Consider the following 17668-nt stretch of genomic DNA (forward strand, 5'->3'; position numbering starts at 1 on the left):
GAATAGATTATTATTCAATTAAAAAAAATAAATTAATTGCTATGCCTTTAAAAAACATGAATTCCATTCAAATAAACTTTTGGATGTATTTATTTTTCCTACTATAAACTAGGAGAATTGTACCTTTTCTGAAATGCCAGACACACTAACCATGTTATTTACTTTATGAATTCAATAGGCACTGCTGGAGAGGCAAATTCTTAGCATATACATGTATTTTTTTTAGAATTAGTCTTAGCATCTTGTCAGCATTTAAGAGAAAGTTAATTCTTCATTTCTTTTTTACTAAGAGGTCACAAAACCAGACATTCATGACAAAACTTTCTCTACTGTTCCATCAGTTTTCTGAGGTAAGGCCAAATATTTTAGCAAGGTACATTATTATGCAGTCTGGAAGACAACCAAAGAAAAATCTTACAGGAAAACAAAAAGAAATTTATGGTTAAATACGCTTTCCCACTGAATTTTACATCCCTTTATCCTGTGGGTAGGACTACCTAGGCAGTTATCACAAGTTATGCAAATTATCTTTAACACAATAGAAATTCAATAAATTTTCTTATACTGTGTTTTGTATTTTTGACTGGGCACCTTTTCTGACTTTTGGCTTGAAACATAATTTCCCAGTGGACCAGAATACTTTCTGAATGAATAGGTTTGAACTTGCATGCACATCTTTGATTGTATTATCTACTGCTTAACATAATTTGTAGCATATGATTTGTTTTGGGATTGAGGAGGGTTTTTTGAGTAATATTCATGTGACTGTCTACTTTAGCACTCCATATCTCCCCATAAATAATTTTTCTGATGTGGCAAGTACAATTCTGAGGTACTTAGAAAGTTTTTGGTTTTTTTTTTTTGTTTGTTTGTTTGTTTTTTTGAAAAGTAAAAATTTCATGCATTTATCTATATTTTAATTTGGAGATTACTTAATCTTTAAATAGTTATTTTTATATTCACCATATAGAACAACCATTTTCTTGGGAAGATTAGTGTCTGAAGGTGCATCTATTTTAGAAATTCTTCTGTAGTAATTTACTAGAAGATATTTTTGGCCCTGCCTAAAATATACAAATATACAGGGACAATGTGACAAGTGTGTTTAGCCACAGACACGTAAATAGAGACGTGTGAGTCTCCATGGTACCCTGCATTTATTTGACTCTCTGTAGGTTTTGTGACCTTTTAGAGTGTCTATTTGAAGGATTACATGCAACTGAAACTCTAGAATTGTTCACACTGGGAGAGAGGTGGGTGGTATTTTGGAAACTGAACTTGCAAACAATTCCAAGTTTACAGGTGGCCCTCGTCCCAAAACTGGTCTGTACCAAAACTGACACTGAAAATGGGAACCGTATTTCTATTTAGGTACACCTATATTTTAATTTTTTTTTTTTTCATTTTTGTTGCTTTTACTTTTCAGTTGGTTTTCTGAGGGGTTTTTATTTTTGTTTGCTTGTTTGTTTGGTCTGGTCTGGTTGGTTTGGTTTTTTTTTTCTCTTTCTCATTTCTTTTATAGTCTTCAGAAATTCTCCTAATATATGTCTAGGCACAGTGAAAACACCAAAGCAGATTTCTTAGGGTTTTCAACCAGTTCTAGGGAGTTTATTAACTCCTCAGACTGTTTAACTGAACAAAATCAGTTTCTGTTCAGACCTGTATCTCTATATTACCCAGCTATATTATTCATAGGCTCCTAGCAGGAAAGCTTCAGATAGTGTCCCAATTTATTTTAATTAATTTAAAAATAAGTCTTGTGATAAGATTATGTAATTATTGGAATAAATGTACTTTATGTTCTGTAATCAAAAAAAATTGATTATCACCAGATTGGTTTGAAATTAATTGGTTTAGCTACATTATAATTTTCACTTTCATGAATGGGAAACTCTTCAATACTATGACTTGCAAGAGAAAGAAAATAATTTTCCTTTCTGTGACTTATCCTGGGAGAGAATTTACACATGGATGGATGGATGGATGGATGGATGGATGGATGGATGGATGGATAGACAATTTTAAAAATACCACGGTGTAAATGTAAGATAATCTATAGTGACTTAAATTTGTAATAAGAAAAATCTGACAAAATCTGACAAAATCTGTACTTAAAGCCATTCTCAGGATTTAGACACTTTGCAATTCCTCTCAACTCTGTTATTCGTGCTTATACCACTCATCTTTGACAATCTGGCTTTCTGGACTTGATGTCTCACTTAGGTTGTGCTTTCTGTCAAAGATGGGTGTCCCTGTTAGAGACCCAAAGTTCTTAAGAGGACCCATCCTTTTCTATATCTAGAGCTTTCTAATAATTAAAAAATATTTATCAACCTCAATGATATCTAGTAACCTTTACCTAAATTACTCAAGTCCTCTCTTGTATCAATGGTAAATACTTCTCAGTGTTACTGGCTATTCCTTTTTTCTCTATCATAAATTATTTTGTGCATTTCCAGAACAGCATTCCAACTATCTTCTTTCCCACCTAATAGCTCTGTATATTACAGCTCTCTCTCCTCATACGAAAATTGTTTCAGGACTCTAATTTTTCCATTGCCCTATTCTTTTCTGGACCATTTCCATTTCTGCTATATCCCTTATGAAATTAGATGACTGATATTTACCGAAGTTTAAGACAGAAGAGGTGCAACTGATTTATGTATCACTTTTTGTTATTCTCCATTTCCCAAGAAACACCAGTTCTCACAGAGTATTTTATGTTTTGACCATTAGTGCACAGATCAAGATTTATGAGACTACCCAAACTTCATATTTTGGTGTGAATTTAGAGTATCTCCAGTGGTACTTCCCAACATGCTTACATTTCCACCTTCAACATATATTTGCATAGACTGAAGTTGGCATTAATTTTTGGCACAACCTCTAGTACTTAGTTTTTCAATAGAGTGGTCTTGTACTCCAGGAAAATATTTTTTTAACTTAAACTATCTGACTACTTCTTCAGCTGTGAATGTACCTACCAAAAATATTGGTCAGACTTAATCAGACAATAAGAAAGAAACATTTCTTCCCTTTAACATTTCTTGTTAAGTTATTCTCCTCAAAGAACAAATGTATCCAAGGAAAATTCCGAACATGATAATACACAAAAGGTAATAGAGTCCAAAATCAAGGACTAAGGTAGGTTATTAAAGTTATATTTAGGCATTTAACTGTGCTAAGCATAATTTACTTCCACAGTTCCTCAGAAGTTAAAAGACCATTGAAAAACTCAGAGTTTCAGGCACCTGAATTTGTACCCAGGAGTCCAATTTGAAACACTCACTTCTGTATTCCTCATTCAAAGTTTTTATAAGAAGCAGCTGAGGAAACTAAGTTTAGGGAAAATGTTGGTTTGTTTGTTGTTTTTTTTTTCTTTGAATCATATTCAAGATTGTTAGAAAACCTTTTTAAGCTTAAAAGAACTTGCTATATATCTCTGTATGAGAATAATATATCTTTCATTTTGATATTGATTTTAAAATACTCCTGAGCTTTATTAGAACACTCTGGACACAGCCTTGCCAGGTTTCTTTGCCAAAAGGCCATAAACATAATAAAGGATTTGCATTGCATCACAATGTTTCTCTATTGATATGAGAACAGCCTACTATGAAACATGTTATTTAATTCAAAATGCTAGGGAACCATATAACAGAATGAGCAGAAGGGAACATTTAGAATGAACATGAGAACAGGAAAAGTTTTTTCTTAAAAAAAAGTACTCTATCAACTCTGGCCCAAGCATGCAACACTTCCAAAGTTAGAGATGCAATCCTCATGACTGGACCACTTTATATTTAAGCCACACAAGTTGCATGGGAATATATAGCAGAGAGAAAACCCACATTGCCTTGAGCTGAATAGATTGATTGATCTAGAATGTCTTCTGCCTCTCAGAGAGAGCACTGAATAATGATGCAGGTGACAAATTTTCATTTGGTAGTTGTTTGCTGGTTTCATTTTGGTATTTTGCTTTTATCTTTTTGTTTATGGCACTTAGAGCTGTAGAATGACAATAATCTATTATGCTCTTCGGACTTCTGGTACCTCTCAGGGAACTCTTTGATCCAGGCTTCCACAATTGCAAAAGGACTATCACAACTCACATATCTACAGTTTCTCTCTGTGTTATCCTGTACCTTTCTCACAAGGATTTTTATATTTTCATTTCTGTATGGTTTTGCCTTGTTTTTCAGAGTTTTTCATTCTTCCAAGTCTACCATTTCCATTTTTCACAGCGGTCTCCTCCCATCTCACTCAACCAGTTCTGGTGAAAGGAATTTCTTTTCTTAAGACATTCTGCAGTGTCTTGGCATTTGAAAATTGAGATTCTATCTAAATTTCAGTCTCTGTTTCAGTAAGAAAACTGTTTATTAAGAAAGACACTAGACGAAAACTGTCCTATGGAGTCTTTGCTGAACCCTTCTTTCAAAGAAAGTTATTTCTACCTTTTTTGTTTGGAGTACCCAGAAACAAACAAAGCACAGGAAGAGAAAAAATGATCTCTTATTACAAATGAAATGTAATTCAAGAGAAGAGATTTGTCTTTTTGTTGTCTACCTATAGCACCATAAGAGTCTATATCCAAAATCATCAATATTATGACCCATACACACGTAAAAAACTCTGAATTACTTTCCTTTGGTTAGTAGCCTGTTTTCTCCATGGACTGAAAAGCAAGTTAAGAGTAGATGAGGTACAGACAGCTGTAAAGTTAAGAACCATGGTTGGTTGGCTTACTTCCAGCGGAAGGAGACATACTCAGAGGAACAAATCAGTATTGCTAGTGCAAAGGCAATGTCATTTTGGCCTATATCTGATATAGTCAAGAGTTAAAAACTCAATGACATTAAATTAAAAGAATCAAGTATGGCTGTCAGTAGAAGGGTCAGCCTCAGCACTGCCTGAACTTTACTTGATTTGTGGGTTCTCATCAGCTCTTTTCTCCTCAATTATAATGTCTTTTTCTTTCTTAGAATAAAACAAATAAGTTTTGCTTTTTCAAAAAATTCAGGCCTTAATTCACAAGAAATTTCCTAGCACTTCTAATGTTTTATAATGCCACTTTCTTACCTCCTTCCTTGGAGCAGAGGGTGATCAGGGTGTGAACTGTATCCATCAATTCAAGCTGCTGTTTCTGCAGAACACTGTTATTGCTTGTTGCCTTGTTTAACTGCTTCTCTAGTTCCTGGATTACGTAGCTTTGTCGTGTGACTAAGCTTTGTAGGTTCTCTTTTTCCTCCTTCAAAGTGGCCAGCTCTTCTTTGTGCCTTTCTTCCATTTCTAGAATTCTGTGTTCAAGTAAACTAAAATGAAATAAAACAATTAGTAGATATTATTTAATGCCAACACAGTTTATAGTACAGAAACCAGAACATTTTTTCAGTGTATAATTCACTACCTAAATCAATAATTTCTAAAATGTGTCACATCTAGAAATTCAGCCCACTGAGTCTGTCAAGGAGTCAACCATAACTGATCTCCAAGACTGCATTTTTGTGATATTTGCATGTTGCAATGCTTAAAGGGCAGAAGAGGGAGAAGAGCAGGGTATTGTTGGTAATATGAATGGGTCAATATGGTGAGACAAAAATCAGGGCAAACTGCAGAAGAGCTTGTGAAGGGCCTTGTCACTCAGTGAAAGATAAGCATTATAAGTTATGGAGGAGTAAAAGTAACTAATAAAATGTACAAAACTACAATAAATGTATTTTTTGATGCAGTCTGTGAAGTTGGGATAAGACTCTCACACCAGATGAGCAGTACCTGCTTTCACATTAACACTAATACTGTTTTCCCAAAGGTAAACCAGCAATTTGTATTTTAATGTAGGATTCCATTTTTTTTCTTGAGTCTACATATCCCACTAACACTCCCCAGCCATGTGTTCCAGAAAAGGCTCCTCAGGCAGAAAATTGTTGGGCATCATGTCATGTGACCTGCTTACATCAATTTTTATAAAGAATTTTGCATATGTATAGAAATACTTTCTCTGGATTAATATCTTTTTCTAGTACCCTTTCTGTCCTGTGCTGGAAAGTGTTCAATTTACCAAGATCAAAGGCATATCAGATTACATCTAGAAAAATAGTGGTAGTGTAGACTTAGAGGACAGCTAATATCTGTCAGCCATGAACAGTAAGTTTTTCCAGGAGAGTGCTTTGGTTGCTGTGGTGGGAATTTAGCAGAAAGAATGTATTAGTATTAGATAAAGATAAAGATTAGATAAAGAAGTTAATTCAGTCTTGCCGCTTCTTTCTCTTTGGGGTTTCTGTTGTATACACCCAAATTTGTGCTTCTCATGCCCATGAACCAAGTGGTGGTTATAAACTTGCCAAAAAACTGCTTCCTGCTCAAGTCAGTCTTAGCTTTTATTTATTTGCACTCTCCCTCTACCTTTGTTTTTACTTCTGGATAATAGATCAGTGGCAAAATGCCTGCATAATTTTAGGTCATTTAACCTAACAGGGGAATGTAATAAAATCCATATGGAGTTGCTTCTAGTCTATATCATTGAGCCTTAATATGAGCTGTTAGAGATGATAACAATGCAAAGATTAAATTCAGGCACCAAAATTTGCTGTGCAAGCTAGAGTGAGATCAATTTTTTTTAAGTAGCTTTTTTTTTTTCTGAAATATTATAAATGTGGAATTTACAAAGATCCTGAAGAAAACATACTTTTAAAAATCAATATATCTAGAAGCATCTGGGTAAAGGGAGCAAAAAAGTAAAGATGTGATGGAAAATGCATTTTTGTGGGGTCTCAAACACAAAGGAGAATATATCTCATTTTAAAAAAGCTCATTAATTAGAAACAAATAGCAAGATTAGTGGACTGAAATAAGATGGTAGAAAGTTACACCCTGAAAAAAAATATGGATTTTGAAGCCAAAGACTATAAATTATTTTAGCACCTTATCAGACCTGTGGCTGATTTTTCATCACTTGAACACTAACATTAAACATCACAGTCTAGATTCACATGGATTTTTTTGAGAATATTTATGTGGTAGCTTTGAACTTTCTTATGCAGAAAGTCAGATGTAGTTTAGTTTGGCAGAAGCAATTGAAAAATATTCAGATAGATTTAGTTCTAGTCATAAAATATTGTCAAACAAACCCACTTCCTTTTGAAATTTATCAGTTCTATCCACAGAATAGTTCTATTCACTGATAATGTTTCACAGAAATTATTGAAATCCTGAATGTGACTCCAGATTGTAACTTTTCTGATAGACTAATTACATCAATGCACTTGGGATAGGAAAAAGGTGGCAGAATACAGTCTCTAGTAGAACATGAGGGGCCACATCCCAGTCTGACATCTTACAGTCCATCAAAATGTTGTGTATTTTCAGTGCAAGGGAAGATGTAATTCAGGAAGGCAGAATATAGCTTTATAGTTATATAGTAGGTAAAGACAAAAAAGTTCCCTTTATCCATATAGCAATGTACAATGTATTTCCTTAATTCCACAGTATCCTATCTGTGTGTCCACAACTAAAAAATTTCTATATCTGAATGATTTCATGTCAAAGAAAGAGCCTTTGAATTTATGCATGCATTATTTGTTTCTCATTGTGGCCTTCCTAAGGCCACAATGAATTTAGGGGGATGAGAATCTTATTTGTGGCAGCACTGGCCATGTCGAGCAAGAAAAGAGAAGCTGACAAAGTTTAGAGCTCCACAGTTTGGCATCTACAGAGACAGACAGGAAGCAGATGTTTTATGGCTTTAATAATAATACATCCTAATATTTCTGAGTGGTGTGTCAACATGTGTGGAAAACATGGAAGCGTCATAGTGTTTGCTTCCTTTTGTTTTTTACATAGATTAAAAGCCCTGTAATTATAAACTGCAAAACTATGCTATTTTCAGGAATGTTTATATATTTATGCAATTAGCTTTCTCTGTCCATAAATCTGTATCAGATAAAAGTAAGTCCTGAGGATAGGACAACTCCCTGTATTCCTGGGAGAAGTCCCAAAACACTCATTTTGTTTTACTATGAAACAATGAGAAAACTTTAGTCAAATCTCCAAATGGACAAAAGCAAAGTCTTCACACAGATTGGGGATTTCTGAACTGATCTGTTCCAAAAGGAAGAAATCCTTCAATAGCGTGAGAAAAGCTGCTCTTATGGCTTTTGACTCCAATATGGCCAGAATTATTCATTTGTATTGTTATATTAATATTTGTTATAGATCACTTTAAAAAGTGATGAGAAGTTCAAAATATCTTGAAACAAATTGAAAGTGACCTAAAAAGATATTTAGGGTTTCTTAACTGTGGCGAGATCACTCTGTTGCCTCTTTTTTGTAAAATCAGACAACTTCTAACAGACAAATACCATTAATAAAATAACTTTGCTGAGTGCTTGGTAAAGATTTTCTGAAATTTTAAAGAAGAATCGAGAAGACAGAGTTAAAATTAAAATGTTTTAAATATTTTTCATTAATGGCAATTGCTGGCACAAAATAGTAACGAAAATGGAAAGAAGGCTCTCTCTATATGAATCAGTCCAACATCCTCAAAAGGCTGACTGAAACATTCTTTTATAACACTTCCCAGTAAAATGTTATGGCTCTTTTTTTGCAGTAAGGTTCCTGTAATAATTTCCTATACATTTTAAATTCCTATACAATTCTTAAAAGTTTGAAATTTCTAAATTTTCAAAAATACTTTTAATTTAAACATATGAAACATTCATGGGAACTACAACACAATAAAAAGAAATCACTATTCACCAGAAGCATCATATAAATATACACCTATTTATGTATAAAGATGCACACATAAACACACATATATGTGGGGGGTTTTTTTATAATTGGAGTCTTCATTTTGGGGAAATAAATCAGGTATTTGGGGGACAGAATAAATTTGTGAATAAAAAAAGAGCACATATTAAGATGAATAAATACGAATATCACCCATTGATAATATACATTTTGGAGTCATTATCTAGGACAATATTAATTTAAAATCAAACACACACACACACACACACAAGGAGATCCCAAACCCAGACAAATTTAATTTTTCTAAAGGTTAGCTATGTCTCAATGTCTAATGTAGTTTTGGTGGGGCTAGGACCCTACTTTCAATGGTACAAACGATGCCTTGACTTTGTCAGGTACAAGCCTGTGGAATGACTTGGTGCAACACCTCAGTGCAACTGTGCTATGTCCAGCTGATTCAGAAAAAATCCTCTACTAATGCTGGAGAGGGTAGAATACCCATACAGAAGTCAAAGAACGACTTCTAGTGAAAGCTGTTGTCATTTTGAAAGGTGATGGAGTAGAACATGTAGGAAACACTCTGGTAGCTGTCCAAGGGGGAAGGAAAGTCTGATTTAGACAAACTGCCTAAGTAGTTTAATCACTAATCCACTCCAAACCACAGAAATTTAAGAGATTTTTTTTTAAATCTTGTTTTCAGAATCTTCCATTTAGACATATGAGAACAGGATATTGACTAGAACCTTGCAGATGGACATTTTTCAGCATTACAATAATCTTAAAAAATTATGATTTATTAGATATACCGATAAAACATATTTTGTTGAGCTATTCAATAATTAAAGACAAGTAATGTCACACTTATTTGGCCTTACATAAGTAGGTTTCTTTTATTATATATGTATGAGAAAACAAATGGGTTGAGGATTTCACTGCTTATTTTTGAGTGCAAGAACATTATTTAACCAAAGAAAGGGTGAGACAACTTCTTTTTAGTGAGTGTAATTTTCCCTATGTTGTTATGTGCTGACCTCTCGTACTGCCTTGGGAGTCTGATACTGTCTGAGCAGTTTATAGAAATATGAAAATGTGTCCCATACTTCTCAGAGCCAGTAAAGTAAGAAGTCACTTAGCACAGTAAGCCTGCTTTTTATATCAGTGACAAGATAATTCCATTGAAATCACACAAGTGAACTGTAAAATTGGGTTTATCTTTTTAGTATGTACACAACCTTCAAATAAAACATTCAGACATATTGTGTTTCCTCATCTTTCACAGTCAGACAGACACTCAAGAGCCATCCTCGAGTCCTTGCTTTTTATATCATACAACAATTCTTGCACTGAGTGTGTTAATCCAGTATTATTTTCTGCAAATTCAAGCAAGATTTTACGTTTAAATTTCACTTCTAGTATTTGTTGATGGAAGATCCAGAATTCCATTATATTTTACCTCATTTGTTTCATTTTAGCAAATAGAAAGTTTTTTTACACTTGCACATTTAAACAAATGGCATGCTATAAATTAAATGCAGCTGGTACACTCTGGGGAAAAAAAAGAAAGGGGGTTCATAAGGCACTTAAGAAGGGAAATCTTTCAAGAATAAATCAAAATAGCATTTAGAAAGCTCTTGTGGGAAAAAAAATGGCAATGGAACAAACCACCATTTACATTATGGTGGGTGGGAACCCACAAAACCAAATTATTTATGCCATGAGAACACTCAATAGATGCATGATTCTAAGGCAAATGTGACTCTGCTTACACTATGGAATATCTTCCATTTCAGTGGAATAAAAAGAAAAAAAATTGGCCCCTCTTCTGAGCAGAGACAGGCAGTAAAGAGAAAGGCCAAGAATAGACATATTTCTCATCTAATGAACATGCCACTGGTCCCTTGTTCATATGCAGTGTTAGTTTTATTTAAGGATAATACACAAGTTACTGTAGTATATCAGTGATCAATTATCGTTACTATAAGATTTTGCATTACTTTCCCAAAATTCAGTTCTATGAATGCGATTCATATCTTAATTTTTATTTTACATAGAGGAAATTTCAGCACAGAGAAAGAATTTATCACCCCACAGCATACTATCTCTTTTGATTGTTTTTACAAAGACAATAGCTCCTACTCTAGTTCTCACTGTGCTGTAAATGTACTGCAAAAGAAAGAACCTTTCCAAAAAAGCTTAGTCCACACACATAAGGAATTTTCTCTATTTATTGGTCTGAAAGTGATATGGAGAGGGATTATGAGTACCTAACTGCAAATAGCTACTAAAAGCAGCCTGATGAGTAATCTGCAAATATTGTTTAAATTTAAGCAAGCTAAAATCTCTGGCATGTCCAGCAGCCTGGTATCTGCTGAGATCACCAAGATCTGTCCCACAGTCAACCTGGCACACACATGGTTGATTTCAAGTTTAGAACCTGCAAGGCCAAGACTACATAGTTCTTTGTGAGGGGTAGCTGATGATAGCAGAGTGGATGATCCATATTTTAGTGTAATTATTACACTGCTTTCTCCCTAATTTTATCAGACCCGAGCAGACTTTAAAAGAGCCCCACAATGCATGCCAGGTCCTTTTGCCACAAATGAAATTCTGTGTGCTTTTGCATCTATCCACAGATACCTATACCTCTGAGACAAACAACAAAAAATGTGATTTTAAAAAGCCCTCCTTTTCTTCTGACTTTTCAAAAACCATTTTATCATAATGTCAGCCAAGTCAAAGGTCAATTCAAGTAGGGCTTATTTGTTTACTGACATGAAGGCTTTTTACTCTGATTCATTCCTAAGGTAAATAAATAAACAAATCCAGATGATTAAGTATGCAAAATTCAGTCTCTTAAGCAGCCAACAAAATTTTGTTGCTAACCATATTGCGCAAATAAAAGTACAAGTACTTATATTTGTACTTAAGTAATGCTTGAATAAGTCAATTTTGAAATAAATTTGTAAAATATGTAGAATTAACTGCCCCTGCCCATACCAATCTTCTGGATTACAGGGAGAGCCCACACAAGCAGTTTAGGTGAATTACCTGTTTTTGAGATTGCTGAAGACAAAATTAATCCATACTAATTTATTCACATTTCTATTTGGTTAAGGGACATCTGTGGAGTTCAATAGTTTTCAATGTCATAGAATTTCTTCAGAATAACAAATGCTGCTGGTTACAAACAGCTTTTTGATTAAACACATTCTTTTCATAATCAGTAGCAATAATGACCTATTATTCAACCAGCTTTGCAACTAGGCACATTTAACAAACGCACTACTTTGTAACAATATTTCCTATTTTATAATTACTTGTATTTTGCCTTCTTTACCCTGCAGCCTCTTCCCCACCATGGTGCTAGTCTGCCTTATGCATAACCCTGGGCAAGGTTTTTTGCCTCAGCTGCCAATTCCTGTCCAGCAGCATGGGGCCACACTGCTCTCTTTGGAAGACTGGCTGATCTCAGTTAAAAGAATCCTCTGCAGCTTGTATCCCATGCTTCAGTGTCTGCCTTGTCTTAAAAGCTGTTTGCCTCATTTCAATATCAAATGTAGACAGAGGAAAAAGAAACCTTAGTCCTAGACTGACCTCACTGCTTTCTTTCCAGAAGGGAGCTGAGAGTAAGGCTGAGGAGTCAGAGCTCTCCCTGCCCTCCCTGCTCACACCTGTGCATTCCAGAGGCACAGTGCATTGGATGGTGCAGAGCAGTTGGAAGGGGAGCAGCTTTTCCCACTGTCCTGGGTGCCAGTGCCCAGGTGCAGCTGCTGTGAGGAAAGGCCAGAGTTGCCCCATGCTGGGCACAGCTGGTTCCAGTCAGCTGTACAGTGTGAGCAGTGAGGGAAAAGGGGAGAGAAACAATGCTGCAGACAGCAAGTCAGAGAAGGGGAAGGAAGGAGGCACAACCCTGCAGCCTGTGGCAGAGGCCATGGTGGAGCAGATATTTCCCATGGAGGACCCTGTACTGGAGCAGGTATGTCTGGAAGGAAGACATATCTATGTGGAGAGCCCATGGAGCATTCTTACCCTGAAGTACTCAAGCTGTGGGAAAGAACCAAGCTAGAGAATGGAAAAAACATGAGGAAGAAGGCAAGGCAAAGTGTTGTGCACTGTCAACAGCCCCAGTTCCTCATCCCTCTGCTCAGGGGGCACATAGAAGAATCAGGAGTGAAGCTGACCCTGGGAAGAAGTGGAGTAGAGGTGAAAGGTCTTTTGGGGTTTGTTTCTGTTTCTCACCATCCTACACTGTTATTAATTGGTAGTAAATAAGGCTGTTTTGCCCATGACAGTAACTGATGAGTGATCTCCCTGTCTTTATCTCAACCACGAGTTTTTCATCATATTTCCCCCTGCTCTGATGATGAGGGGGAGAGAGAGTGTCTGGGTGGGCGTCTGGCATCCCAGACAAGGTCAGCTCACCACACATGCTCTCTGACATACTAAATTGCTAAGCCTAGTGACTTCACGTGCTGAGTTCTCTGTGACAGAAAGGGAACACTGGAACTGCTTCCTAACTCAATTTACTGCTGAAAAAGTTGTGTTGCTAAATGTTTTTTCATCAGCTTAAACATAAACCCCAAATGTTTACCATTGACTTCTTAAAATAGAGCATGCTTACAATTTGCTATAGATAATTTAGTACAAAAAAAGATCTTTCTATGTGTCTTAACTGTGAATCTATTAAAATTAGAAAGATGAAATAATGAAGGTTTTCTGTTTCTGATGCACTTTAAGGTAGTTGAAAATCTCATCATTTAATATTAATATTTTTCTTCTTGAAAACACTTAAAAGTTATCTCAATCCTTCTAGATTGCAGGAACCGTGGTCATATGACTAAGTTGTAATGAAACAAGTAAGAAGTAAATTTACAGTGAATGCAAAAAGTAGCAAAAATCAGTTTACATTTATCATACAGGACATAATATAGTGTAAGTTCACACCCCTGGTATTTTAGTGACTACATAAATATTACCTATGCTGTCCACTTACCATATTTGCTCCTTTCATCAGTGGCTTAAAACAAAGTGTACACAGGCCACTTTGTAATGAACAGAGAAAGACACCAACTACTCACTCTTACCTTTTTTCTCATGAATTTTTAGAATTTCATGTGTCTGTTGTAGCAGCTGTTTTTCTAGTTTGTACGTTGACAGTGAATTTTCCAGTAGCTGAATTTCGAGTCTGGATGTTTGATTTAGCACCTTAAGGAAAATGAAAAACATTAATATTTATATTGTCCTGGATATTTTGTTTTAGCAGCATAATATAATCATTTCATTCTGATTTGATGATTTGTCTAAAATGTGTTTCTAAATCCTTTTTTAACCTCGGCTGCTCAGCTGGTGCAGATGAACTCAATCAAGCCACACTGATAAGTACCAGCTGATATTCTGGCACTCTGTTACTGTAGCATAGTAGTAGATCAGCAGAAAAAGGCAAGGTGACTGCCAAATAAGCTTCATTTCAATGGAAAGAACAAGAGACATGCCTCAAACATGCATTCTTACAAAGCATGCATAAACCAGAAAAGTGCAATAGTACTTGGAATGAAGTCAATGTGTTGCATCTGCTATTTTGTAAATAGACCTCCTACTTTAGCTTTCCCCTGCATTCTCTTTTGTGGTGTTGGCAGTTCAGTGGCTTATTTTTGTTTGAAATCATTGACATTTGCAGAGCAATCTATGATTTGTCCTTTTTTGTTGTCCTAACAGAGCTTTAAAAATTGGGAAATGATTGATATACAGCAACAACAATGAAGATCAAAAGCTATGGTTAACCTCTTACTCATTATTTAGCCTGACACTTGCATCATTGACAATAGGTAGTTGTTTATAGAAAGTCAAATGCTGGTCTAGTTTCCTGGGCAGTCCTACCTTTGTTACAGACAAAAAAGCAAATAACGAACCAAATGAAATCAAAAGAAAGACACATAACAAGGGTCAATCATCAGTGCTGCTATTACCAAGAAGCAAAGTGTGTTTCCTGGACCCCTGTGCTGAAATGTTTTGTGTGGTAATGCATTAGAAAGGAAAGAGTTTGGGAAATGTTCTCTGCAATTAACAGCTTTTTGAAAACGCTGGGAACATACCTGGGTTTCAACATCCGTGAGTTTTCTTGTCTGCTCTGCTGTCTGGCTGAGGAGGCTGGTCCCTATCTCGAGCATGGTGGCAGTGTGGTTCTGCACAGCATTCTGCTGCAGCTGCACCATCTCTGATTTCATGTTTTCCACAATGTAGTTCTCAAGCTGTAAAAGAGAAAAGGTTGTAGCTGTAGTATTTTTACCTGTTTAGGTATTTAGATGACGTAAAAGGGCATAGCTGGCATTCTTGTCAAAAGCAGAAATTTAAATATTTTCAGGGGGATCCCAAGTCTCAGTTGACCATATGACTATTGGGGTAGGGATCTGAATATCTTCCCCTTTCATACAGAGTCCCAAGATTTTCCAAATATCATGGTCTATTGGCATGAGCTGGAGCAGGCCCTGCCTTATCTGTGTCAAGGCTGCAGTGAACATTTGTTATGGAGATATTATGGCAGCTTCAAAATGAAACCCTAAAAGAGCAAAGCAAAACAGAGGAAAACATTAAATTGTATTTGTACATCACAACTTACATGTGAGTCTTTCATGGAAGAGATCCTACCATATCCTACATCCATGGTTTATATGTCTATCATTCAGTCAGTCAGGAATATGATTTTTTATTTGGGTGAATCCCCAGAAAGATTTTTCACAAACTCAGCAATAGACACAACTTAGTTTAATTGAGACAAAAAATTTGTAAAGGAATGGTGACACTGTCAAGGTCATAAAGGAAGGAAGTTGTTTCCAAAAAGCATAGAAAGCTGGTTTGCTCCTTTGCTTTTTCGGTCTTGATATTTGGTTTGACTTGGCAAATTGTTGAATAGAATCTGAACTAGGACCCTCTAAATAAATTGAGTACTCTAGAGAGGGACGCTTTTCCTTACAGTTTGTTTTAGTTTCTGTAGGCAGAATTGTTCCCTTCTAGCTGACAGTGTCCTGCCACCACAGGCCATAAACCCAGGGCTCATCTACAGCATGCTGAGATTGTTTCTTACTTATATAAGTAATATGCTGGCTTGATATCCTCCATAAAGCTTTAACATAAAGACAGGTGGCCTGGAACATAGTTTTCAATCACTTCCACTAAAATAACCAGTTGGAGTCCAGCTGGTTCAGACCCAGTGAAGATTTAGTCCTTAGTTTATATTTTGAGACTGATGTTCTTTATGGTTAGCTGGTTTCAGACCTAAGCAACAACTACTTAACCTAACACTGTTTAACCTAATACATTGGACCTGCTTCTGTAGCAGTAAGCATATTTCACTGTGACAGGTAGGGTGCACAACTAAATAGTAAGAACCAGGTGGAGTTGTTTTAAATATTGCAAAAAGGAGTGGTAGTCAGACATGGAATGTAATTTATAAGAATGGCTGCTTTCATATTTCCTATAGGTTTATCTGTGTCTAGAAGCCACAGCTCTTAGATATTCTGATGAATCACTTCTGTTGAGCTCACAAAATATTTATTAAAACTTTACATGCACCTACTAGTTTTATGAACATTGTTACAGAACAAGGACATGGCCATGATGTACACTATTTTCTGCATAAGACAGTTGTTGATGTTTTATTTTATTTTTATCCCAGTCTGAAGAAACAATAACCACCATAGTCAAAACTAAAGTGAATGTCCTACAGTTTCAGAAAAAAAAGTTTGCTTGAATTGTCAGGTAACCACTCTGAGCTGAAAACCAGTGTTTCAAGGGGTTGGTAAAATTTATTTTTGAATACTTTGTTAAGTATTTAAATGAGATTTAACAGCAAAAGAAAACTGTATTGCAAAGTACAATGGATGTCACCATTTTGCACTCCCAGTGTAAGTTTAATGCTTTGATTTAGTTTATTACTGTGAGACATTTTACAGATATTAAGTTGGTTCAAGGGAGAGTTTACTGATCCATTGCATTTCTATAACATTATTTTATTTTCAGAAGCATTTTGCCTGTATAACTCTTTCCCGTAAGATATTTTAGTCACCCTTTGCTTCTTGTTTTTCTAAGCAGTTTTGTTTTTTTCCCCCAAACCTTCTCTTAATTGCAGGTAGGCCTTGTGAATGAGCCCCATAAACTGAGTGATTGTCCTTTCCCATTTTCAGGCCCAGAATATGGAGACTGATTCTGGAACATGTGAACAAGAAGTTCAATTTCTCTGATAAATTTTGCTTCCTAATGAAGCACAGGGTTCTCCAATCACGGTGCTGCTCAAGGGAGGTTACCAACACAACATTTCCTTACTTGCAATGTCTTTCATTTGCAGATAGGAGCACAGCATGTCTGTGCTCTAGCTGTGCAGTGATTGATTTGCTAGCCTGGAGCTTTCTGAAACTGTCTTGCTGTACATGAGGAATGTATGTGCAATGGATGCCTCTGAAAGCCCCTGCAAAAATGGTAACTGCATTTATTACGCATCAGAAATCAGAAGTTACATGTTTTCACATATAAATAAAATGCCCACAGATAGGGATATAAATATAAAAAGAAATGAATATTTCTAAGTAATTTTCTTTGCCTGTTACTTTAGTCACATTACAGAGAGCATCGTGATTATGATTGCGTCTGTGTGGAGCTACAGAAGTTTTGACTAGCAAGAACACAACCATAGGTTGATGCATTTTGTATAACTCATACTTTTAATTACTCCTGTCTAACACTGTCCCCATGGTATCCAGTCTTTGGCAATTGCCCTTGGTTACTCACCCCTTGGACAGCCTCAGATTGAATGAGAGACTGACTCATTATAACAACAAAGCTGACTTTCCTGTTTCAGAATTACTCATTAAATGCTTTTGTAAATATTTGGTGTTCAGAATACCACCACAATAGTTTCTGTGAGCAC

General features: G+C 35.7%; 1 protein-coding gene across 2 annotated transcripts in view; it reads right to left on the bottom strand.

The window, feature by feature from the left end:
- Window positions 1–17668, bottom strand: part of LOC117009128 (angiopoietin-1) — a 153443-nt gene that overhangs the window by 67953 nt on the left and 67822 nt on the right. Inside the window, exons 2-5 of one of the 2 annotated variants that reach the window (XM_042779424.1) lie at window positions 14841–14996; window positions 13835–13953; window positions 5072–5315; window positions 592–607 (exon numbers count right to left, since the gene is read on the bottom strand). In XM_042779424.1, coding sequence (XP_042635358.1) covers window positions 592–607; window positions 5072–5315; window positions 13835–13953; window positions 14841–14996 — 535 coding nt within the window. The remainder of the gene's footprint in view (window positions 1–591; window positions 608–5071; window positions 5316–13834; window positions 13954–14840; window positions 14997–17668) is intronic. The other variant, XM_033083349.1, reaches the window with a different exon arrangement.

This window comes from Catharus ustulatus, chromosome 1 (genome assembly GCF_009819885.2).
Source record: "Catharus ustulatus isolate bCatUst1 chromosome 1, bCatUst1.pri.v2, whole genome shotgun sequence".
NCBI lineage: Eukaryota > Metazoa > Chordata > Aves > Passeriformes > Turdidae > Catharus > Catharus ustulatus.